Source organism: Phycodurus eques, chromosome 16 (genome assembly GCF_024500275.1).
Source record: "Phycodurus eques isolate BA_2022a chromosome 16, UOR_Pequ_1.1, whole genome shotgun sequence".
Classification (NCBI taxonomy): Eukaryota; Metazoa; Chordata; class Actinopteri; order Syngnathiformes; family Syngnathidae; genus Phycodurus; species Phycodurus eques.
This window is the reverse complement of record NC_084540.1, coordinates 3,599,739-3,624,000: the sequence shown is the minus strand read 5'-3', so window position 1 is coordinate 3,624,000 and position 24,262 is coordinate 3,599,739. Positions and strand designations below refer to the sequence as shown.

The 24,262-nt window shown below is 42.9% G+C and overlaps 2 protein-coding genes across 3 annotated transcripts; one reads left to right on the top strand and one right to left on the bottom strand.

Annotated features, from left to right (window-relative positions):
• Nucleotides 1-622: 622 nt before the first annotated feature.
• Nucleotides 623-17,467, top strand: LOC133415365 (jupiter microtubule associated homolog 1-like). Its single transcript, XM_061701355.1, has 5 exons — nucleotides 623-861; nucleotides 3,353-3,495; nucleotides 12,034-12,188; nucleotides 15,767-15,797; nucleotides 16,958-17,467. The coding sequence occupies exons 1-5, from the start codon at nucleotides 806-808 to the stop codon at nucleotides 17,092-17,094; spliced, it is 522 nt and encodes a 173-aa protein (XP_061557339.1). The 5' UTR covers nucleotides 623-805; the 3' UTR covers nucleotides 17,095-17,467.
• A 4,792-nt stretch (nucleotides 17,468-22,259) lies between these two features.
• On the bottom strand, nucleotides 22,260-24,131 carry si:dkey-66i24.7 (uncharacterized). Of its 2 annotated transcripts, none has more exons than XM_061700942.1 (2): nucleotides 23,893-24,131; nucleotides 22,260-23,165 (listed from the first exon to the last, which is right to left on the bottom strand). In XM_061700942.1, the coding sequence occupies exons 1-2, from the start codon at nucleotides 24,044-24,046 to the stop codon at nucleotides 22,585-22,587; spliced, it is 735 nt and encodes a 244-aa protein (XP_061556926.1). In that variant the 5' UTR covers nucleotides 24,047-24,131; the 3' UTR covers nucleotides 22,260-22,584. The 2 variants fall into 2 exon arrangements, with proteins under 2 accessions (XP_061556926.1, XP_061556927.1); XM_061700943.1 differs by having other exon boundaries at nucleotides 24,001-24,131.
• Between the last annotated feature and the right edge of the window lie 131 nt (nucleotides 24,132-24,262).

The following is a 24,262-nucleotide window of genomic DNA, read 5'->3' as shown; positions in this document are numbered from 1 at the left end:
AACAGTCGGTTTTGAACACAGCTTGTTGCTACAAATGCTAGCTAAAAGTCTACCATGCAAAGTGAAAGCCATATATTAAAAGGATTTGCAAATCATTGCATTATGTGCTTGACATTTTACACGACGTTCCAACTTTATTGGAATCGGGGGTTTGCAATATGTCAAAAGGTTTAACTCCTATGAATTGGATATTTTATGATGTATATAATGAGTACATGACGCCCAGTCCACAAAGTCTCTTAAAATGTATTACAAAAGCAAGTGATCAGATTGGTTTATAACATTTGTTTTATATACTCGATTTTTAGGTTTTCCTCAACGTCAAGACTGCGGAAATGTGCTAACCACTATCACACCATGTGGTCTGTGGAATCGAGCTACTCATTTTAGAATAATTTTCAATAGATCTGTAGAAGCTAAAATTAAAATAATACAGTAATAATAATACAAATGCTAACAGAAAGATGGCCCTGGGGTATTGTGACCTTTTTTGCTCGCTCACTCACTGGGATTGGGACGCTGGCACCAACAACAGAGGTGAGTTGCGTGTTTTTCGTCCAATGACAGACGGGTTACATGACCTTCCGTCCAATCCGAGTGAGACGAATGACAGTGGGCGGAGTCACGATTTGCAGTTACCGAAGCAGTTCTTCTCGGTGGACGAACGGCTTCAGGCTTTCCACAGTGTCGGGTGGAGACCGCCGCTTTTTATCTCCTTTGGCTGGTGACTTTTAAAAAAAAAAAAAAAGAATTTCTCCCCCCCCCCTTATTCGTCGCTTCGAATTCATCAAGAAACCCGTCGAAGATGACGACGACCACCACCTTCCAAGGAGTGGAACCCGGTGCCAAAAGCAGTTCCAGGTAAACGGGAGTTTTTGAGTCCATTTGGTGGAGGGGAACAAAAGGAGTGGATGCGGCTCTACCACCCCCCCCCCCCCCTACCACCCAACCACCGCAGAAGCTAGCCCCATAGCCGCCGTTAGCCTGCTTCTGGATTCCTGTGGTTTGAGCGAAACTGTCACACAATCTTGCTAATTAAGTTAATCTGATTCGCCATTTAGCCTACAGCTGCACTGCATGGGGTCATTCTGTCTGGGCGTTGTTGAATAATTAGGGAGCTGAGCTTAAGAGAGGCAATAAACTCTAAAAATATCATTTATAAAAAGAAAAAGATAACCAATGCTTTTAGTCATTGACGCTGAAGTCACGAGGCCTAATAACTAATAGTTATTGTATTCAAAGAGTTTGGCAGTGCTCTGAACGCATGATTTGTCTTCTGGACCCGTAAATGACATTTAATGTCCTTGTCGCTCGGGGGCCAGTTCAAGTTAAAGACAACGGACTGTATTTAAAACCTCCATTTGTGAGTAAAACCCACTGCAGGGCTACTCATCCAAAAGGTATGCAGTCATATCATAGCTGGAAGTCATGAGTCTCGCCTTCTTGCCTCCCACTTGGCCCACAAAACAATGCAAAGAAAATGTGCTGTCTCAGTGAATGGCTGGGGAGGTGGGGGGAGAGAGGGGTGGGTTATGAATCAGGGACTATAAATCAGATTTGGGGAGAGGGGAGCTGATTTTTTTTTTTTTTTTTTTTGCTGAGAAAATCTGTGTCAGTCATCAAGCGTTTTGATCTGGCATGTGGAGAAGGGTGGGGGTGCTCGGGTGGGGGCTTTGGGTTAGCTAAGCCTCCCAAATCTCTCCTTCGGATCTTTGCTCTCGCTCCTTTTTAAGTCTCATTTACTGCTCTTCTTTCCGCCCTGTGAGGAGTTCCTCCCAAGACACAATCAGGCGAACCGAATGAGGCTCAAATCTCACCAGGCTGCCTTCGACTTGCCATCTCGAGCCCCCCCAAACACTCCGTCCTCCCACCCAGCCTCTGCCTGCTCAAGCACACATCGATGTCATTTGCAGTGTGAGCCTTGGGTGGGGTCCGCTGCCAGGCCGCTTAAAGCCTCCCTCTCTCTCTCTGTCTGTGTGGAAAGCATGAGCTCATCCCCTGGCCGCGAAGGTGAGCTCTGCTTTAGCTTTTCCCACTAGCCAAGTGGGACAGACACGGGATGTGCAGGCACTGGTTGATAGACAACGCACATTTGTCGTCTTTCCATATTGGCCAGCAGAGCCTTGGACAGCTGCTCAGTGTGTCAGCTGGTGGCTTCATTGACTCCCAAGGAAGAGAGAGCAAAATAAAAAAATAAAAAAGAGGGAGTGGTCCACTGAGCCTTTTTGTCCCTTGGTTTGGAAGCAAAAAAAAAGCTTTTTCCTTTTGTTCAATTTGTGGTGTGAAAATACTTTGCTTACCAAGGCTATTCATCCAGTAACATACATTGTCGACTTTTGACCTCAGTTAAGCAATATTAACCCTCGAGAACATTGGGTTCAATATAGCCATTCAATAACGGAGATAACCGCCCTCACGTGTTTGTCACTGCAAAAGAATTGCAAAAGAATCAGAGGGTAGCAGCAAGCTGGAGTCAGCTGCTGGGCAGACATTCTCGGACAGAATGACTGCCATCTTTGAGAACGCAGACATTTTAATGTACTTTGAACTCACGTTTATCGCGGGGGATACATTCCAGGACCTATGCGTGAGGGGTGAAAATCAGTGATTCAAAGAGCCCATCCTCTCATCTAAAAAAATGACTTATTTGTAGGAATTCTGTACGCGACGTGCCTTCCTGGATGACCGCTTCCCTCTGCACTGGAGCATTACAGCTAGCAATTTTGAACAAAACAGACTTGCCTCAATTTGCTCTCGCACCTAACGATGTTTACTCATTTAAAAAAATAAATAAAAAATACGTTCTTATTACGCGTGAGGCGACATAGTGCTGTACGGCTCCCGCAGAGTGAGGGAAGAGGCATAGTTTTACAACATTTCTCAGTCAGTTGTGTTCGAGATTTGTTCTCAAGCTGTTTTCAACATTTAGATTTTTAAATTGGTTAATGCGTAAAAATAAGACGACGTGGGTACAAACTTGTAGTGATGATTTGTGGAAGAAAAACTAACAAAATAAAAAGTTAAACTCCCCATATTTGGACATATGGGGTTCCTGTCTGACGTCAACGATGTATGATATGCCATATCCCAAAGAACTGCACTTGAAAAAGTAAATATCTCACCCCAAATACTGTATTAGCCTCCTTTACAGTCAGCTACTAACACAAGTCTGTTATCTTTTACCATGACTGATAGCGTCGTGGCGACGTCACTTACCGCAACACATACAGTATAAGCTGCTGAGTAGAAGAGAGATTTGATTTTAGGTTGATTTAAATGTGGGTGAGTTCTTCAAATAGCGTTTAGGCCAGTGGCGAATGCATTTTAACTTAAATAACTTGGTCCTGTGCAGGGTACTACGACCGCCAGGCGGCGCTTCCAGCTTCACCTTTGGCACAGACGAAAACACCACCCCACAGCGTAAGAACAAGATGGCCTCCAGCATCTTTGCAGAACCCGAGGACCCCCATGCTCATCGGAGGAACAATCCACCCAGTCAGTTCGTTTTTCCTCTTTTTTTTTTTTCTTTTTTTCCCCCCTCCCCACTTTTATCCACTCTCGCTTCAAATGTTTCACTCCATGCTGGAAAAGTTACAAACGAAAAGTATCACTAAGAATTTTTCCGTTAAAGTAGTCAGAACATTCCATTGGTCTAATATACTCTGCAACTCTGCAGTGCTGGGATATGGGTAATTTGACCTGAGACTTTGTTATTGGGGCGGGGGGGATAAGATCAACCCTCAATGGAAAAAAAAATGGGTCAGTTCAAGTATGGGCCTTGTATAGGCATGAGCGAGACTTCAATGACAAAGGCGACGTAAGCACCCACGATATTACCTGCGTGTATGCTTCAAAGAATCCAGGGAAGACTTTGTCCCGACAAGCTACATTGTTTGTTTAGCATGATCCTTAAGTAGAACGCTGTAGGTTTTTTTTACAGTTTGCTGGCGTTAATGTCAGTTTGGCAACGTTCTTAATGTTCCGCAGAACATTAAATGGAATTCTATTTGCACAGGCAGCGTCACGTTTTCACTTAAAACAGCGTTTTAAACATCCACATGCTGTGGTTATTTGGTGCAGAGATACTTTGACTTAAAATTTTTATTTGATCTGTGACCAAGCTTGTAAGTGAATTTACTTGGGTTGGCCGGTTAGTATGTGTGTGCGTGTGAGTGTCTGGGCGTGAGTTGTGGCCTACAGCAGCTCCTGCAAGTGTTCTCAGTTTTTTATTTGTCTTTGACTGTTTGTACCATTCAATAAATGGCTGAAAGTGTACTGTGCCACTCCTTGCCCACATGCGAGGGCATTCCATTTTGACCTGCAACACAAAGTAAAAAAACTCAACCAAGTGAAAGGTCGCCACTCGAAAAACTGGGGGCATTCGTATGTCAAGTTACCATTTGCTACCCGAAGGCAGCCCCTTCCTTCTAATGGAATGGTCCTTCATCCTGCTCGCATTGTTTGACAAGGGTGAAGGCCAAGTTCAGGCCAGCTTTCCTGTAGTACTTCCTATCCACAAGAACAAGAGGGAGATGTTTATTTGCTTGCAAGTGTTTATGTTGGCTTTCGTCTCTGTGTAAATTCCTATAACGAGCCAGGTGGTGCTTGTGACCCCTCTTTGTGTTGAACATCTTGACTGTGGACGCATACGCACATCATTCACACCTATGATTATTCGTACACATGGGTTCCATTTTGTTTTAGGGTTGAAGACATGCATTTTTCTCTTTGTTACAGAGAGCAGTCTATTCCTTTGAAATCCAGTGTCTACGATCGAGAGTATTTCCAAAATAAACGCACAGCGTCACCGTCGAGCACTGTACCGCAAATGGGTGCTTCACCACCCCTGGCTACGAAGCGCTTTAATGTTGGTGGTGATGCACGTAGTAGCTTGTATTCATCATCACAATGAGTGACTTGTGTGTTGACTGTTGCTAACTTTGGACGAGTTGTTTGGAGCAGCTGCTCAGCTGAGGCAGATGTCCTCGGTGCACAGATATACTATTTTCACCGTCTTCATCAGACTAGGATGCATAGACATATACTGCACTGCCAATGGGGAATACATTTACGTTAGTCACAAAATGTTCAGTTATTGGGTTTTTGGTTGAAATTTCAGGATTTACCTAAAATGCAGGTGAACTTTATTTTCCTTTTTGTAAACATTTGTGAATTTTGCCGTTCTGCTCAAGTTGAACCACTGGACGTGTATTAAGTTTACAGAAGTTCACCTGGAAAGATTATAGTGCAGTGATTCTCAAAGTGTAGTACGAGTACCACTAGTGGTACGCAGGCTGTCTAGAGGTACACTGGCATAAATAGATGAATAAAGATACATTATTTCTTGGAAATAAATAATTTTTGGAGCAATTAAGTAAAATTTTATAATTTCCCGTGGCACACCCGAAGAGCGCTCACAGCACACTGGTTGGCAATCACTGGTATAAGCTGTCACCCACTCAGTATGTTTGATTCCTTTTGGCACATCCATTTGACAGACCCACAGCATCTGAGAGTTTTCAAACCTGATTTTATGTACTTGGAGATTTTTATTTTTATTATTATTTTTTTTTATTAATTAAAATTTGGCAGAATTGTTAACATTACTCTTCTCTGTGGTGTGTCAAATTTACATGCCATTTTTTTGGGGCCTGCTTGGTGCCACTTTAAATACAAATGAAAATTACAAGATTGGAAACATAGAACACAATCCAACGTTAGAATGAACCTTGTAGCTACAGTGTGGTAAAAAAGTATTTAGTCAGCCACCAATTGTGCAAGTTCTGAGGCCTGTAATTTTCATCAAAGGTATACCTCACCGATGAGAGACAAAATGAGAAAATAAAATCCAGAAAATCACATTGTCTTATTTTTAAAGAATTTATTAGCATATTATGGTGGAAAATAAGTATTTGGTCACCTACAAACAAGCAAAATTTGTCTCTCACAGACCCTTAATTTCTTCTTTAAGAGGCACCTCTGTCCTCCACTCGCTAGCTGTATTAATGATACCTGTTTGAACTCATTATCAGTATAAAAGACACCTGTCCACAACCTCAAACAGTCACACGCCAAACTCCACTATGGCCAAGACCAAAGAGCTGTCAAAGGACACCAGAAACAAACTTGTAGACCTGCACCAGGCTGGGAAGACTGAATCTGCAATAGGTAAGCAGCTCGGTGTGAAGAAATAAACTGTGGGAGCAATTATTAGAAAATGGAAGACATACAAGATCCCTGATGATCTCCCTTGGATCTGGGGCTCAATGCAAGATCTCACCCCGTGAGGTCAAAATGAACACAAGAACAGTGAGCAAAAATCCCAGAACCACACGGGGGGGCTAGTAAATGACCTGCAGGGAGCTGGGACGAAAGTAACAAAGGCTACCATCAGTAACACACTACGCCTGCCAGGGACTCAAATCCTGCAGTGCCAGATGTGTCCCCCTGCTTAAGCCAGTACATGTCCAAGCCCGTCTGAAGTTTGCTAGAGAGCATTTGGATGATCCCGAAGAGGATTGGGAGAATGTCAGATGAAACCAAAATAGAACTTTTTGTTAAAAACTCAACTTGTGTTTGGAGGAGGAAGATTGCTGAGTTGCATCCAAAGAACACCAGACCTACTGTGAAGCACGGGGGTGGAAACATCATGCTTTAGGGCTGTTTTTCTGCAAAGGGACCAGGACGACTGATCCGTGTAAAGGAAAGAATGAATGGGGCCATGTATCGTGACATTTTGAGTGAAAACCTCCTTCCATCAGCAAGGGCATTGAAGATGAAACGTGGCTGGGTCTTTCAACATGACAATGGTCCCAAACACCCCGCCCGGGGAACGAAGGAGTGGCTTCGTAAGAAGCATTTCAAGGTCCTGGAGTGGCCTAGCCAGTCTCCAGATCTCAACCCTAAAGAAAATCTTTGGAGGGAGTTGAAAGTCTGTGTTGCCCACCGACAGCCCCAACTGCGTGGAGGAATGGGCCAAAATACCAGCAACAGTGTGTGAAAACCTTGTGAAGACTTACAGAAAACGTTTGACCTTTGTCATTGCCAACAAAGTATTGCGATTAACTTTTGTTATTGACCAAATACTTATTTTCCACCATAATTTGCTAATAAATTATTTAAAAATCGGACACTGATTTTCTGGATTTTTAAAAGTTTTTTTTTTTTTTCCCTCCCCCTCTTCTCTCATTTTGTCCCTCTTATGTGAGGTACACCTATGATGTAAATTACAGGCTTCTCTCATCTTTTTAAGTCGGATAACTTGCACAATTGGTGGCTGACTAAATACTTTTTGCCCAACTTGCTGCATACAGCCTGTTTAAACTTTTTAAATCCTGTGGTTTTTTTTTGGTTTTTTTTACGTACAGTACTTTATTTATTTTTTTATTTTTTATTTTTTTTAAACTTTTCAAGTTGGCCTACAATACTTTTTTTTTAATATACAGTACAAGAATTGCAGTTCAGTAATTGTATTTAACTTAAGTTCAGTACAATAATTTTGCATGTAATATTTAACTGTTGGTTTTTAAACATTTAAGTAAAACATGTTCAGTTATATGCAATACATTCAGGGAAATGTAGGAAATGCTTATTAGCATTAGCATTGCAGCCAGACGCCTCTTCCTTGGTAATCAAATCTAAACTCAACATGTCAAAGTCAACTGTACAGGAAATGAGCGAGTCACTTTTGGTCAGCTGCTCAAATTGAGCAAAGTTGAATCGTCTTGTACAGTATACTGTCGTTCAATTGCGAGGCTTCCACTGATGGGTCTGAAAGTTACAGCACAGTTGAAATAATAGGGTTTACATGGAGACTTTTTTTGTCTTTCCGATTGAAATCATTCCGATTAAATATCTCTGGTCAACTGTTTACATGTGTCGTGATCTATTCCGATTGGGTGTATTCTTGTGCACTACATTCAATCAGAACAGCTGTGTGACATCCGCACTTGGTCGTGAACGTCACGTTTTTTTTTTTTTTTTTATCAAGATGGGGATCTATCGTCTATTGAGCACAGTAGTTGGGATTGTTTTTATATAGTACGTTTATTTTAAAAACTGCTTGATTAAAAACAACGTCTTAGTTAAAAACAGGATCTCCATCACATGCGAGCTCCTCCAGGAGCTGCCATATTTACGGCGTGCATAAACGATGAAGTCACCACGCATTCACGTCCAGACAGAGCTGTTCCCAGGCTCTATTTCCGAATGATGGTTTACATGGCGAAAATTTACTTCGGATTGGTTTGGGGAGAGGAATATTCCACCCAGTTGAAACCGAATGAATTCCATTCGGATTTCTCCTGTTTATTCCGATTGAGGTGTTTATATGGAGCATTTTTATTCGGTTCGGTCTTCTAAACTGATTATAATCTGAGTCTCATTGGGAATAAATGATTGGAAATCTGTCATGCCATCAGCATTGCAGTATTATGATGTCGATGTGTTCCTCCTGTCTCCAAGCTTGTGGATTATACACTCTGGACCTAATGCACGCAGGGGATCTATAAGTTTAAGTAGAAAGACTTGGGTGTCATGATGATGCATTCTTTTCTCTTCATTTTCTCTCCTTTCCATTTGATGTTTGCGTTACACCGTCCAGAGAATCCACCAGACTCATAAACACTGTGCCAGTAATGAAGCAACTGTTGTTGAGGGGCCCACATTGAAGCTCTTCACTCCATTAACGAGAGTGGCCACTCCCCTGATTCCTTACCATCCATTGTTTCCTGCATGACAAAGACGCTCTTGTGCTGGCTTTCAGGTTGACTGCCTGGAGTTGTTCCATCGCATTCGCTGAGTCACAACCCCTTCCTGTTAGGGCTGCACAATAAACTATCGTTTGAGCATCGTCATCGCAATGTACGTGTCCGCAATGGTCACATCGCAGGGTCCTGCACTATGGTTGTGTATTGCTATGCGGTCAATCAACTGTAATAATAATAATAATAATAATAATCTTCAGGTACTCCGGTTTCCTCCCACATTCCAAAAACATGCATGGTAGGTTAATTGAAGACTCCACGCTTGTCCGTCGGTGTGAATGTGATTGCGAATGGTTTGTCTATGTGTGCCCTACGAGTGGCTGGCTACCAGTTCAGGGTGTACCAGAGCTGCCAAATGTTACGGAACGTGCGTATTTGGTTACGGAAATCGCTGAACGTCGAGTCATTACGGCCAGATGTTGGGGGGGATCCAGCATCTGACAACCGGCGCGACCACATTGAACAGCTGCTTGGTGCAGGCTATTTTATTATGCCCCGGCTGGCAAGCTGCAGAGGTGAAAGTTCTCTTTGGGTCTTGTGTCAATGCATTGTAAGTCACTGATCATTGCCTCCATGGTAGTGAATAAGCTACACTTCTTACCATGCTTCTTACAAAAGCACCACGATGGGAGGACGAGGAGTGGATAGGCGAAGACAATGTTAAAGCAATGCTAATTGCTAAGCTATTGTTACAAGCAGTCGCAAAACATCAAAAACAGTGGTTTGGTGAAACAATACATTTGTCACATAGGTCTGGCTGGAACCGTGTTTTTTTGCGGAGGATAACCAACTTTGAACAACAAAATAACAGGCAAAATAATACCTGTTTAGAGATATAAATATAAAATAATACACATCCACACAGGACGCCGTGTCTGAACCGGAAATGAATTAGTATGTCACTGCACACGTCACTTTAGAAGGTGGGCAGGTTAATAGTTTATTATTCTTAAGTATTTGTAATATAAAATAAGAACCTTTATTTGTGCCACAATGGGTAAATTTGCGTTTCAGCAGCAATTGTGGCTGTAGGAAATACAAATGTATAATAATGTAAACAGCATGCAAGAGAAGACACAATTACATCGCTCCTTCTTCCATGTACTTCTTGTACACGTACAAGTAGTACATTGCACAAAATAGAAACCAAAACTATTGTCCTTACATTAACTATCCAATTCAGTCTATCAGCAATGTTATTTGTTTGTTTGTAAAAATAGAGTGCTGAGTTTTAATTTGGACTTTTGAAATCTGATTAATCTGCTTTAATAGCCTTGCGTTTGTTTTGTTACCAGGGTTGAAAACTGAATTGGCAAAAGTGAATTAATCCATGGACACAGATATTTTTGATGATGGAACGTCGAAATTACGTACACTGGTACATTGATTTAGGCTGCAACTGTGTCCACCATAACAAGGTTGATGTAATAAAAACATTAAAATGGCAAATATTGAAGCCATAATTGATTAACCATTATGGTTCTGACCCTTGACAGCTGGAAATGTTGACACGATTTTAAAAATATGGAAATTCAGACAAATTGTTCTGTAAGTGAATGTTTATCGGTCGGCAGGTCTTGTGTACACTCCCTCTCGCCCGAAGTCGGCTGGGATGGGCGCCAGCGCACCCCCGACCCTAGTGAGGATAAGCGGTTCTTAAAACGGATGATAACTATTTATACACGGGGAAACAATTACACGGCTGCTTTTTCTGTATCTCTCTTCAGAATGTGACGAACAAATGCATGTCACAACAAATTACACTTGGGGGTAAGGGAAGAGAGCCACGGCATTATTGAAGGGACAAACGTCAGGTGCACACGTGTTTTGCTTAAAGCTATGGTACTCGGAGCACAGTCCATGTTTAGAGAAGGTAGTGCGGCATGACTTAACAGTAATAATTTGACAGTAACAGTAACACCCCAAAAGAAGAAATCCACCACACGTCTTGTGATCGTGGTGGCCATTCAACTGGCCTTCGTCGAAATATTTTTAAAAAACAATTGAAATAGTTATATTAAAAAAGAGAGAAAAAGCGAGATACCTGTATACTGTAGCTACTTTTACACCCCTGTGTCAATGGCTTGTGCAGGGTTCGTCTGACTCGTTCCTGGTTTACAGGATAAGGGGTGTAGGGGTGAGGGGGCTGTGTGACTAATTGCATTAGGCTCCATATTGGAGGAAATCTGCTCAGAAGCCTGAATCACTATGGGTCATCTGTCTCAGCGGTTTCCTGACTAATCCTTCTGTCCTCTGCCAAAAACATAGATTTGGATTAAATAAATATGGGCGCGCCAACTTTGGGTCTGATTGACTAAAGGTTTGTGCATACAAAAACAGGCGCAAACTTGATTGCTCACGCAAAATAGACGTGGAAGCTCATCTGCTTACCAGGCACACCCTGCATTGAGTCTGCCAAACCCGCTAAATTGCTGTGCAATTTATTTTGCGTTTCTACCCGAATGCGCAAAATACTATTAGATTCAAATACCACACGCAACGGAATTTAAGAAACCTTAGAGGAATTACAGTGGCCAATTTTCCTTTTTTAAATAGACAGGCGCAAACCGGAACCGCTTTGTGTAACAATGACTGCAGTTATGCATGTAAAAAAAAAATGTTAAAGCCAGAAACAAAAATTAAGACGCGTAGTTCTTTCAGCAATGCAATTTGGGATCTTCTGAATAATCTAAGGGCTGACGTAGAGCCAGTCACAAGGAGGAGTCTTGCCATATCGCCTACGACAAAACTACTTTCAACTCTGAATTTCCTTGCATCTGGATGGATCATTTCAGGGCACGGTGATATCTGGGGCTGGCCTCTCCCAGTGCAGTTTTCAAGTTTTAAACGCAGTGCTTTGAAGGATAGGCCCTCGGCACAAGTTACTGTAAATGAAACAAAACATGGCTTTTATGAAGGTTGTTCGCTTCCTTAAGATGGGAGTGATTGATTGCTGTAACTCAGTAATATGTTTGTCTTCCACTTACACTTCCAATACCATCACTTCCAACTTAATTTTGTGCTTGCTGTGCTCTCCGAATGTTTCATGGTGAATACCATCAGTACTACTTAAAGCAAAAACCTTCTGTTAAATACGCCAGTTGGCACCTGTTGTCAACTGTGCTACAATCTTAGTACATAGATGATCCCCCACATACCCACCAACAGTGCACATCTGTTTGCGTGAATGCGCAATTTAGCACCCGCTATTTGGAATCTTAATAAATCAGACCCTTTTGTCTAAACACTTGCTGGTTAACTTCCCCAGGTGCCAGTGATGCCGCCGCAGGGACCCTGTGCGGGGAGCCCTCAGCCCCACTGAGACGGTGCCAGCAGCCCATTCTATTTCCCAAGAACCCTCAGCCGGAGCTGACCACCATCCACAACTCTGGAGCCGCTTTGGTGTGGAACCAAAGACAAGAGGTAACACCACCCGTGCAGTTGTCTTTCCAAATCAGCGTTCCCACTGATGAGATACGACAGCTCAGGGAACTCTTCAGAGAGGGAGGGAGGACTGTGTGCTTTGGAAAGGATCTAATCTAGTCTACTGTTGGCCTTTAATGCTACACTACTGGAAATTTGACAGTTTTGACACGCATATTAGGGACTCGACCTCAAATTCTGCCCCTGCCTTGAATAGGCGCCTTGTCCCAATTAGTTCAATCATTTTCATTGCGGGGCACATCGTTAAAAATATATAACGTAAAATGTATAATATAAATGTATAATCACCTCATATTGTGATTATGTATACACAATTGCCACCACTTTTCATTATTATACAGTGTTCCTGGATTCGCACTGCCTGTTCGCGACCTCGCCAATGGCTAATTGAAACAGGATATGGCAAGCAAATATTACCCACGTTTGCCACACTAGCGAATCAAAATGGGCTGCATCAAAACTGGGGTTGGGCATCGTTTGAATTTGAGCGATTTGCGGTTCCTCATTTCGATTGCGGTTCCAAACGAATTCTCTATTCCGATTCTTTTAGCGCATGGTGTCAAACCGGTGGCCCGGGGGCCAGATCCAGTCCGCCACATCAACAAGATAAAGCCATACAACGAATATAACATTTTATTGCAGTAGTCTGACATAGTGCAATCGTGAAAGAACACATTGTCTTGTAGTCTGATGCGGGCATTGCGTGTCGTCTGTTTCAGATGTGTTGTTTGTCCCACACCGCTCACGTTTTGTGTGTTTTTTTTTTAAATAACTTGATTGTCCGTCAGATATTTACAGTACTACGTCAAGAGACGCGACAAGGGTAAAAATAAATGAGCTTTTGGATTCAAATATACTGTGCACAATGGCGACGCAGAGTATCTGTCTTTTGCGGAGCCGATCATTGATCAGATCGCCGAATTATGACATTAAAGCCGATCGGCATAAAATGCTAATTATTGGCCGACACCGATCAGGCTGCTAAAATCGGTGTAAAGTCTAATAATTTTATTCCAAGCGTTACACTGAGGTGACTAGTCATTTTCATTTATGTTAACATACTGTATTTTCACGACCATAAGGCGCACTTAAAAGTCTTAAATTTTCTCCAAAATGGACGGGGCACCTTATAATGCGCCGCGCCTTATGTGTGCACCGAGTTCCAACGTCTATAAATGTTGCTGTGTGATGTTGTTGTTGTGCATTGTGCAAAACAACATCGGTTTGGCTAAGGACCCCCGAGCAGACGCAGGAAAACGAGCTTCGCCAAGTCAAAACGACGTTAGCTGAGTTTTCGTGGGGGGGGGGAAAGAAAAACAAAACGCAGAAACAAGGCGAGGTGCAACTCGAGCAATGGATTAATGAGCAAAGAATAACTCGGGGCTCGCCATCATTCCGAGAGGCTTGACGAACCGCTGGACATCGGTGTAAACAGGGCGTGAAGTTGTGAGCGGCGTGGAAGCGATGGATGACAGATGGCGAACACTAAGACTAGGAGGCAGCGCCGGGCGAGTTACGCCACAATTTGTGAATGGATTGTGGATGCCGGGCTAACGTGTCTGCTTGCACTGTCGTTCGAGCTTTCGCACGGCAACGAGACTGACTCGAACCTGGCGTGTATGGTTGAGAACTTGCCCAGCTGTTCATTTCGGATACAGAACATGAGGACTTTGATGGATTTGTGGATGAGGATTGATCGGAAAATCTTGAGTGAATTGTTAAATACTTCAATAAAGTACAACCGAACTCAGTTTTCCTCCCGCTGCCTTTTTAAAAACATTGTTTTAGCGTGCATGCATGCTACCGTATGTTTTAAGCTAGCCTATGTTTTACCATGCCTGCACCCAATAATATGGTGCGCCTTATGCATGTGTTAAATACAGAAATGGAAATGGACCCTGTAACTGAGACTGCGCCCTATGGGCGTGAAAATACGGTAGTTAAGACACACTTTTGTTCGCCGCCACCATTGGGTTTCGTGCGCGTTCTTCGTTGGTTTCTGCCACTGTTGGTTTTCGCCACTTTGATCTTCAGGGTGGCCAGAGTGTAGGCATCGAAACTGAGGACCGTCATTTTTACATTTGAACGATTCCAGGAGAACCGGAATGTTTAGTCCCTGTTCCAATCGAATCTCGATGCCCAACCCTAGTCAAAACTCAAAATCCCTTCCTGATGAAAGTTAAAGTGACCACGCTCATTCTGCTGTGTGTGTGTGTGTGTGTGTGAACGGTGTTAGTGGTTTGGTTTCACCCCCCCCCCCCCCCGCGCATTGTAAAATGTTTCAATCCACTGTCCAGCGGGGAGCGGCACATCGGGAAAGACGAAACCCGATGCCGCTTGGCGCCGAATTGATGCGCGTATATGCATCACGCCAACGTACGTTTGAAGTGTTGATGTTCAATGTGTCCTACAATTCCAATTATTTGTTGCAACTAACTAGCTGCCTTCTTCATCAATGCACAAGCCGCTAAATCCCACTTACGTTGGCATGCCAAGTGACGGCGGTGCCGGCTCAAAGCAGGGCCGTACGTAGCTAGCTCGTCATTTGGGGGCCCATGGCAAACATAGTCACGCACCCCCCCCCCCCCCCAACCCCAACCCCTAATGTAATTTAGACCACTTTGTCCTGCCTTTGAAATCTGTTACAATTACTGTATCCAACAGCTAAAGTTAGCCTCCTAAGCGTTACCACCAAAGATTTAGAATGAAAGGGTTTTTCTTTTTTTCTTTTTTTTTTTAATGTTATTGGCTTCCCATGAGGACTGGCTAACGGTGGCTAAAAGTTTTAGCCACATAAACACGTGATGATGTGGCCACACACAAGTGTGGCTAAGAGATTTTTATACTGTTTATCCACATTGGCTAAGAGGTTTCATGACGCAGTGCCACCCCTAAAATGGTTTGATTGCCTGTAGATGCCACAGGGTTGCAGCAAAGCACTACTTTTATCGACATGAGCCACCCCGATTAACTTCCACGTAGTTACTTGGCAGAGGACAGAAATATGCTGGAGTTATCAAGGGTCAGTCTCGTTGCTAATATGGTTGGAGTTGCATGGGTCCAGCACCCCTTATTCCGAAGGCCCTGGGCAGATTAGCTTGACATGACAACACACAGAGGCTGAAATTTGATAGGACAAAAAATAAAAAAAAGGGGGGGGGAAAAATCTGAAGAACATACACATACTGGAAGCAGTGCAGCCAGCATAACACTACCAAATGAGGAGAATAGACTTTTTGGAATAAATTAACACAATTTCATGGAAGAAATATGAGAATTTGGGTTGTAAATGTAGGTCAGTGCTTGTGATTATTATGAGAACCTGCTAAAATGCAACTTGAATATAGAAGACGACTTGTTTGTACATGTCGACTTTAGCTACCATGTACCGTAATCCCCCCCCCCCCCCTTCCTGCGTTGAAAGGCCAGGGCTTCAGCTGTCATGCTAATTATGTCACATGATGATAGGGTGTTGTCCCAAGTCTGGATGAATGGGATGCAGTTCAACTGGTCGCTTTGGTTCATGTTTGTTTTCTTTCTTCATGTTTTCATTACAGGAGGAGAATGGCCAAGAACAAGCAAACAATGGTGAGTATCTTGACATTCGTGTTTTCTTGTATGAATAAGGATATGTATCTCCAGGGATGACAACTGTTTTCTTTATCAAGTGCTTGTGTATTTCCTTTTTTTTGTGGTATGATGGTTGGTTTGTTCCGTTTTTTAATTTTTTAAAGCGCAAGCGTCCCGTCAAATGGAAAGGTTTGTAAAGCGGAGGCCCTTGTAACAAGAGCAGCCAGAAGACCAGCGATGATGCATGGGATTTTAGTTTCTGCATATGCTTCTGATTGGTCAAGCATGGTAGCGCCACTATGCTCTGGCACACGCTCGACACCCTGCAAATGTTTTGATGTGGATAAAGTTTTTTTTTTTTGGTTTGTTTTTTAATTTAACAGTATTGGTTAAAAACAGTACAGGCTCGCTGTTCAGGGCGTCCATATATACAGTCGCTCGATGCGTGCGATGGTCGTGTCCAATCGGGTTCGACTGCATCTTGCAGTGTGCGGCAGGCTTAACACACGCGGCGCAGCAACACATACAGAGCATTCAACAATATTCTCTCTGCTCTGTAGAAACAGCAATTATTACCTCCTACTTTGACCAGTCTTTTTTTATTTGTTGTTTTTATTTTACACAAGTATTCTCTGTACTTTCAGTCTCGTATGAAGTACCTGAAAGTTCTACTTGAGTAAAAATCCAAGTATCTTCACAGAAAATACCTTTAGTAGAACGTTAAAGCCAAATTGTTGAATATTACGCGAGTAAAAGTCTTAAAGTAGCTGACAGGTGTTGTATTTAAGTATCAAAAGTCATTATTTGATATTAAAGGTACTTAGCATTGGAAGTAAAAGAATTGGGGGAAAAAAACGAGTCGCATCTGCTGAGAGAGAGAGAGAGAGAGAGAGAGAGAGAGAGACAGACAGACAGACAGACAGACAGACAGACTACGGGTTCACCCATAAATAACTTACAAGCAGGACCAGTGTCAGGCGTCATGTCAACAAACGATCTCTTCTGATTTAATTTTGTAATAACAAGCGACAAAGATGGTTCGGGCTAATATTGTACATAAAAGTTAAAAAAAAAAAAAAGAAAGATAGATACCGGAGTAAAGTACAGATACGTGACAACATTAAACGCCTGTGCTTGTAAACGGGTTTTTCCGTTGCGAATTCATCGTCTCTTCACAGAGTGCCCCGACAACGGGGAGGCAGATCAGGAGGAGCAGGAGGCGCCACAGCCCTCCGCCCCGTCGGGAAGTGCCAACTCTGGCGCGGGCAGCCGAAGAAACCCACCCGGTGGCAAGTCCAGCCTCATCCTGGGTTGAGAGACCCTTCTCCTCTTCCATTTGAACACAATTTTTTTATTTTTCAAAGATAAATCCCCCTCCCCACATCACTCTCTCCCTCTCCATCACTTGGGTCCGCCGCACGGTCATCTCCTCCTCCTCCTTTCGAATGCCAACATGTCCTTTTAATCCTTTTTTTCTATTAAAGAACTGTCAATAAAAGCACTTTACGTATCTCTGTGCCCTCCTTCCTGCCCGTTCAAGCCGCTTCTGTAGTCCTTCGCACCTGCCGGGGAAGGCATGACATTTAGCTCGTCGGCCCCCGTTCGTCCGTGTTGTAAATGCTAAAAACAAAACAAAACTGAATTGTTGCGTGAATTTCTAAATACAATAAAGACTGATATGAATTTGCTGGGGCTCTTTTGTGTTTCTTCATTAAGATTAAAGATCACATTTCATCATGTTGTGTATATTTGAATGGATCCCACTTTCAAATAGACTGTGCCTCAATCACCAGGTGTGTTGACTTGGAAAAAATACATGCCTGACCTCAAATAAACATCTATAATGTAAAACAACGACTTGTAGTCTAGTAAACTATAATTACTTTAAATACTAAAGTACATGTTTCTAGATAGTTGAAAGATTTATTCGATTTTTTTTAAAACTTAAGAGATAAAAATGCATTTTTTTTAAGTAGTTGAATTATTCCATCTTTGTTTTTATTCATGGGCAAAATGTTATTGAATAACTTAAATTATACTGAATAATATAATTGAATGATTGTTGTAGATAAAAAGTATGTTTCTAGAATTTTAAAAAAAAAAAAGAAAATGTTTTTCTGGAAACTATTTGACTAAAAGAAACATTACTCTGAATTATTACGCCTGTTACTCTTGTGGTCAATAAAGTACCCAGGCTACTATTTCTACAATGATTTAAAACATTTCTAAAAATATGTTTTTTTTTTTAAATTATAAATATATTTGAGGGAATACAGTTGATTCTATCATCATCAACAAAAGGTTCCGATGATCGTCAATTCCCAATTTGATGTCCAACGATGACATCATCTGGCAGATTTTCGGATCTCCTTGACCTGATTTATGAGCTGCGAGTGTGTGCGTTTTATTGTGGTGGTTTGTGTGACATGCAACGAATACACAGCACTCTTCAAGGCTTTGCTTTATTTGGAAGTGCTCGCCTCGGCCCGAATCCTTCGGCGTCTTTAGTACCGTTTGGGGGGGAAAGTGGGATCCAGAGCGTGATCGGACCTTCGTTTTTGACATCGGAGCTAATCCATTTACTCTTGTTTTTTTTCTTGTTTTTCACATACTGTATATGGCGAGAATCGACTTCACACTTGTGATTTACGAGGCGTGTCGGAAAGGACAGTCTACAGGTTTTCCTCTTGGAAGTCTGAAGTCTTTTCTGCCACGCTTTGAAGCACTCCTGGAAGGATTCTTCCGCAACGCCGTCGTTGCGGCCACCTTTATGTCGTCCACGTCTTCAAATCAGCTTTTTCTCAGACCAACCGGAAAATGCAGACATTATGGTGGGCCTAAACTGAAATTTGATTGCTTAAAGACGCATGTAGCAGTTGTAGTTGAAGTTACACAGGCTAGCGCAACTGATTCTGAAGGCCCTGGGCAGATTAGATTGACATGGCAACACACAGAGGCTAAATTCTGATTGGACCAAAAAAAAAAAAAAATCTAACATCCACACACGTACAACCTCGATGAATTCAATGGATATTTTTATACAAAATGTCTGATTTAGGAAAGGTAAAAGGTCAGACTGTGTGACGTGCGTCGCTCTTATTAGTGACTAAATGTTGATCTACTGGATTGTTAATTGAATGCTTGGTAATTTCCTTTTTAGCGTAAAGATGAATGAAGCGGATCATCACAGTTGGGATGATATCTTTAAAGTTAAATCATTGGTAATCTTCTTTGTTGCAGTAATCCTTACAGCCTTGGGCTGTGTTTTGGAATAATTTATTCATTCTCGACTAATAATTATATAGGGGATTTCATACAGTGGACCTAGATAATTGCCTAAAAAGTCTGCAAAGAATACATATAGTGATATAGTGATTAGGGGGTATGGAATTAGTGAATGACCCCTCCGTGAGTTGTCACCTTATCATGGTGGAGGGGTTTGTGCGTCCCAATGATCCTAGGAGCTAAATTGTCTGGGGCCTTACACCCCTGGCAGGGTCACCCATGGCAAACAGGTCCTAGGTGAGGGCCCACACAAAGCACAGCTCCAAATACCCCGATAAGAGTGCGGGGACTAGACTGGCCTGCCTGCAGTCCAGACCTGTCTCGCATTGAAAACGTGTGGCGCATTACGAAGCGTAAAATCCGACAACGGAGACCCCGGACTGTTGAACAAGCTGAAGCTGTACGTCGAGCAAGAACGGGAAAGAATTCCACCTACAAAGCTTCAACAATTAGTGTCCTCAGTTCCCAAACGTTTATTGAATGTTGTTCAAAGAAAAGGTGCTGTAACAGTGGCGAACATGACAACAACACGTTCCAGCTTTTTTGGAACGTGTTGCCGCCATGAAATTCGAAGTTAATGATTATTTGCTAAAAACAAAGTTCATCAGTTTGAACATGAAATATCTTGTCTTTGTCGGGTATTCAATTAAATATAGGTTGAACCTGATTTGCAAATCATTGCATTCCGTTTTTATTGATGTTGAACACAACGTCCCGACTTCATTGGAATTGGGGTTGTATTTCTAAACCCTTTTGTATTATTTCTTACCCTCACCCAATAAGAATCCTTTGGATGAGTAGTGTCATTAATTGATTCAAACTAAAATGAAAAAGTTTAAATTCTGCAGAGTTAATTTGGACATCCGACGCTGGCTATCTGAACACGTTTGGCCACACAAACCAAGTAAGATCAAATAAAATATTCCCTCCCTACCTGGGATTTGTACTCCCAAATCCCACAATTGGATACTGAGCAGGCTGAGAGGAGAGCTGCTGTGTTTCCAGCCCAGAAGGCATGTGGAGGCCACTCAGGATCAGGATAAGCACTTCCTGTCCTGGAGACACGCCAGGATGTTGGAGCCATTTTGATGATTTTCAGTTTGTCGGAACCCACATGGAAAGTCTGATGCTTTCTTTTTTATTGATTTATTCTTTTTTTATCATACATGTGCAGGTTTCTTTATGGAAGGCTTGACAAATCTCCGCAGCTTTATTTGAAAGCTGAAAACATTCTGCAGTTTTTGTCAGAGGTGGGAGGTAAACAAGTACAAATACTTGGCTACTGTATTTAAGTAGATTTTGCAGGTACCGTATCTGTATTTGATTGCTTATTGACAGTAAAAAATATATATATTTTTACTTTTGCACTGAAGCGCATTTCAGTCAACTTTTTAACTTTGACTTATGTACAGGAGTTGAATCAGTAGTTCTGTTTTAACCAGATACCTTTTTTCCCCGCCCCGTATCTGTTCTTCGACTGAAACTAGCCTGAAGAAAATTAAAAGATGAACTAGCAACACGTGTTCTCCGTCAATTGACTGTCTGTTGTCGTACTAGAGCAGCTCCAACTACCTGAGACAAATTCCTTGGGTGTTTTTTGGACATACTTGGCTAATAAAGATGATTCTGATTCTGATTCTGATTCTGAAAAGAGCTAACACAAAATCCTGAGGAATCACCAGGCAAGCAGACAAATTTGGCCGAGGAATTGAAAAACTGGAAACTGGTTCTCAAAATAAAACGGTTTTCAGTTTTCGATTCCCAACCCTGTACACGATACCTATCCCAGATCTGGAGAGTGGAGTGCCACAGCTTGACAGCTGCTGAAAGTCACTAAAAAGTTACTTTTTCCTAATTCAGTTACTTCTGAAAGTAAGTCATCAGTAAAGTAACTAAGTTGCTTTTTCAAGGTAACTGTGGCAACGCTGATCCTAACAAACCTGAGATGCTATTTATTGGGCCCAAAAAACAAACTCGCTTGTTATGCAGACCTCAACCGCAACCCCACCCTCAATAACTACACAATTACCCCGTGCTACCCCGTTGGCTACTTATTCAGACCAGATCAGACTTCAAGGTCCTACTGTTTGCCTTCAAATGCCAAACGCCAAGGTCATGTTTCCCACTGTGTTACATCACCTTTTCTTTTAACAACATTCAATAAACGCTTGGGAACTGAGGACACTAATTGTTGAAGCTTTGTAGGTGGAATTCTTTCCCATGCTTGCTCGATGTACAGCTCCAGCCGTTCAACAGTCCGGGGGTCTCCGTTGTCGTATTTTACGCTTCATAATGCGCCACACGTTTTCAATGCGAGACAGGTCTGGATTGCAGGCAGCCCAGTCTAGCACCCGCATTTTTTTACTACGAAGCCACATTGTTGTAACGCGTGCAGAATGTGGTTTGGCATTGTCTTCCTGAAATAAGCAGGGGCGTCCATGAAAAAGACGTTGCTTGGATGGCAGCATGTTTCTCCAAAACCTGTATGTACCTTTCAGCATGAATGGTGCCTTCACAGTCATGGCACCCACCTGTTCCCAATGAGCCCGTTCACCTGTGGGATGTTCCAAACACGTGTTTGATGAGCATTCCTCAACTTTTCTCAGTCTTTTTTGGAACGTGTTGCAGCCATAAAATTCCAAGTTAATGATTATTTGCTAAAAACAATCAAGTTTATCAGTTTGAACATGAAATATTTTGTCTTTGTAGTGTATTCAATTAAACATAGGTCGAACACGATTTGCAAATCAGCGTATTCTGCTTTTATTTATGTTTGACACAACGTCCCAACTTCATCGGAATTGGGGTTGTACGTGTGTGTGAGACTCGGTGTGATTTTGCACTATAAAAAAAGCTAAACTTGAAAATTGTATGATGCTTTTAAGTAAATATGTGTTTTCTTTCAATTATCTTGATGTATCTGTATATTTGTACTTTGTTGTTTGTTTGTTTCTCAATATGTATCCCGTTTGTCTATGTCTGGACCTGAAGTCTGTGAATAACGCTGATTGATCTCCGCATCGAGAGGAGCCAGATGAGGTGGCTGGGGCGTCTGATGAGGATGCATCCCGGACGCCTCCCCGGTGAGGTGTTCCGGGCACGCCCCACCGGGAGGAGACCCCGGGGACCACACAGGACACGCTGGAGAGACTATGTCTCCCAACTGGCCTCGGAGCGCCTCGGGATCCCCCCCGGAAGAGCTGGACGAAGTGGCTGGGGGAGAGGGAAGTCTGTGCGTCCCTGCTAAAGCTACTGACTCCGTGACCTGACCCCGGATTAGCGGAAGAAGATGGACGGAAGTTACATTTTATTGAATAATGTTGAAATATCTCAAGAGCAAAGTGTTTTTCAAGATAAGCCATATTTTCTCAAAGGAAAGATTAAAATCCATTTTTTTCCCCCCACGAAAAAAGTCATATGAGAATAAAGTCTGATCTATTTTGGGGAGAAAAAATAGAAAGCTGTATTTTTGGTGCATTATCTTGACAAGGCGCATGTCCACGAGAGTCCGCCCGTCCGTCTAGCAGCTCTCTTTGTCCTTCTGCGCCAGACTGGCAATGGCGTGCGCCAGGTTGTTGATGGCCTCGATCTTCCGCTCCTCTAGCGCCTTCTGCTGGGCCCACATGTTCAACTTCCTCCCCTGCAGCTCCATGTACAGCTGCAGCACATCCTGCGGTGGCCTCGGGGCGCAGGAGGACGTCGAAGACGCCGCGGGAGGGGGCAAAGGCAGAATGGGCGCGAACCTCTTGCTCGCCTTGGTGCCGCCCATCTTGGCGCCCCGCCTGGCCTGCGCCTCCCTGCCCAGGACGCGGCGCATGGCCCCGAAGAACTCCCAGTGGACGGCGGCGTCCCCCAGCCTCTTTGCCCGCTCGGCGTTCTTCCTGTAGGTGTTCAGCATGTTTCTCCACTTCAGGTCGCACTCGTGGGCCTTGACGCCCACGTCGGCCGCTTCGCGCGCCTCCTCCCTCAGACGGGCGTTGACCCTCTCGGCCACTGTCTCCCAAAGTTTCTTCTTCTTGCACACGGGCTGCTCAAAAGCTTGGTCCATTTCCAGACGGGTGTTGATCAGGTGCCACGTGGCCTGGACGGTCCATATGAACTCTAAAAGGGACAAGAAAGTTTAAAATGAGTTGGTTAGACTCCCCTCTCCCGAGCCACTTCGTCTAGCTCTTCCGGGGGGGCGGGGGGGATCCAAACAGGATCAGTGACAAAGAGCAGCCTTGGCGAAATCCCATTACACTGGAAACGAATCCGACTTACTGCCAGAAATGCGGACAAAACTCTGACATCGCAACAAATGATTGACACCTATATGTCATGCCTTCCTTCTGGTTGTTGCTCATCAGGCATGGTGGTTTCTTGCAAATTAGGCACAAGATGGGGCCAGAGGCAGCAGTTTCTTTTTCACAAATCATTTTACTCGTGAACTTCTGTGTGGTCACACTGACAGTTTTGACAAGTATGACCAAAAAATATTGATTTGTTGTTTTGTTTTTTTTACTTGCAAACTCCCCTTTTAATTTTAGGGGAAAATAGCTGGGATAGGCTCCAGCACGCCCGCGACCCTAGTGAGGAGAAGCGGCTCAGAAAATGGATGGATGGATATTTAAAAGCTTGTTTGGTATCAGGAGAAATAAAAAAATTACAAATTGGGGGGGGGGGGGGGGGGTGCCCAATAGCAAAATTTGTTTTGAAAATTTTCAAGGGGAAAAGAATTGATTACAATCTGAAATGTTATTTGAAGCACTATGTCTCATAAAATGATTAAAATAAATTGTTTTTGTTAGTTGTATATGAATTAATAACAGTAAATCTGACATTAACGGACCGGCATCCAATGTTTTCTTTCTCGCCTGCTCGCTCATCCGCTCATTATCAAGACTCTCCTCCTCTTCATCGATGCCTGAATGAAATCTTAATTTCTCCAAATACCAACCCGCTTTAGTTTCTTCGGAGCCCACAAAGGACACTTTCTCCTCCATTTGCGTTCCTGTTTCGCTAATCTCTATATTGTTGCTAAATCACAAGCATATCGGTGAATGCGATGTCTCCATCGTGGACATTAACAACGCCTTCAAAAATCCTTTTTCTCATTGGACAAGCGGGGGACATAACGTCGCACTCGGCAGCTTTGGGAAATGTAGTCCATTCTATTCTTCAGGCAGTGGCTTGTAATTGTATCCATTCATTTAAAAAAA

Coding starts and splice junctions, on each gene's coding strand:
- si:dkey-66i24.7 (XM_061700942.1), bottom strand. CDS start 24,046: ATGGAGGAGAAAGTGTCCTTTGTGGGCTCCGAAGAAACTAAAGCGGGT. Junction 23,166..23,892: donor AAAGAAAACATTGGATGCCG/GTCCGTTAATGT, acceptor TGTCCCTTTTAG/AGTTCATATGGACCGTCCAG.
- LOC133415365 (XM_061701355.1), top strand. CDS start 806: ATGACGACGACCACCACCTTCCAAGGAGTGGAACCCGGTGCCAAAAGC. Junction 862..3,352: donor GGTGCCAAAAGCAGTTCCAG/GTAAACGGGAGT, acceptor GGTCCTGTGCAG/GGTACTACGACCGCCAGGCG. Junction 12,189..15,766: donor TGTGGAACCAAAGACAAGAG/GTAACACCACCC, acceptor TTTTCATTACAG/GAGGAGAATGGCCAAGAACA.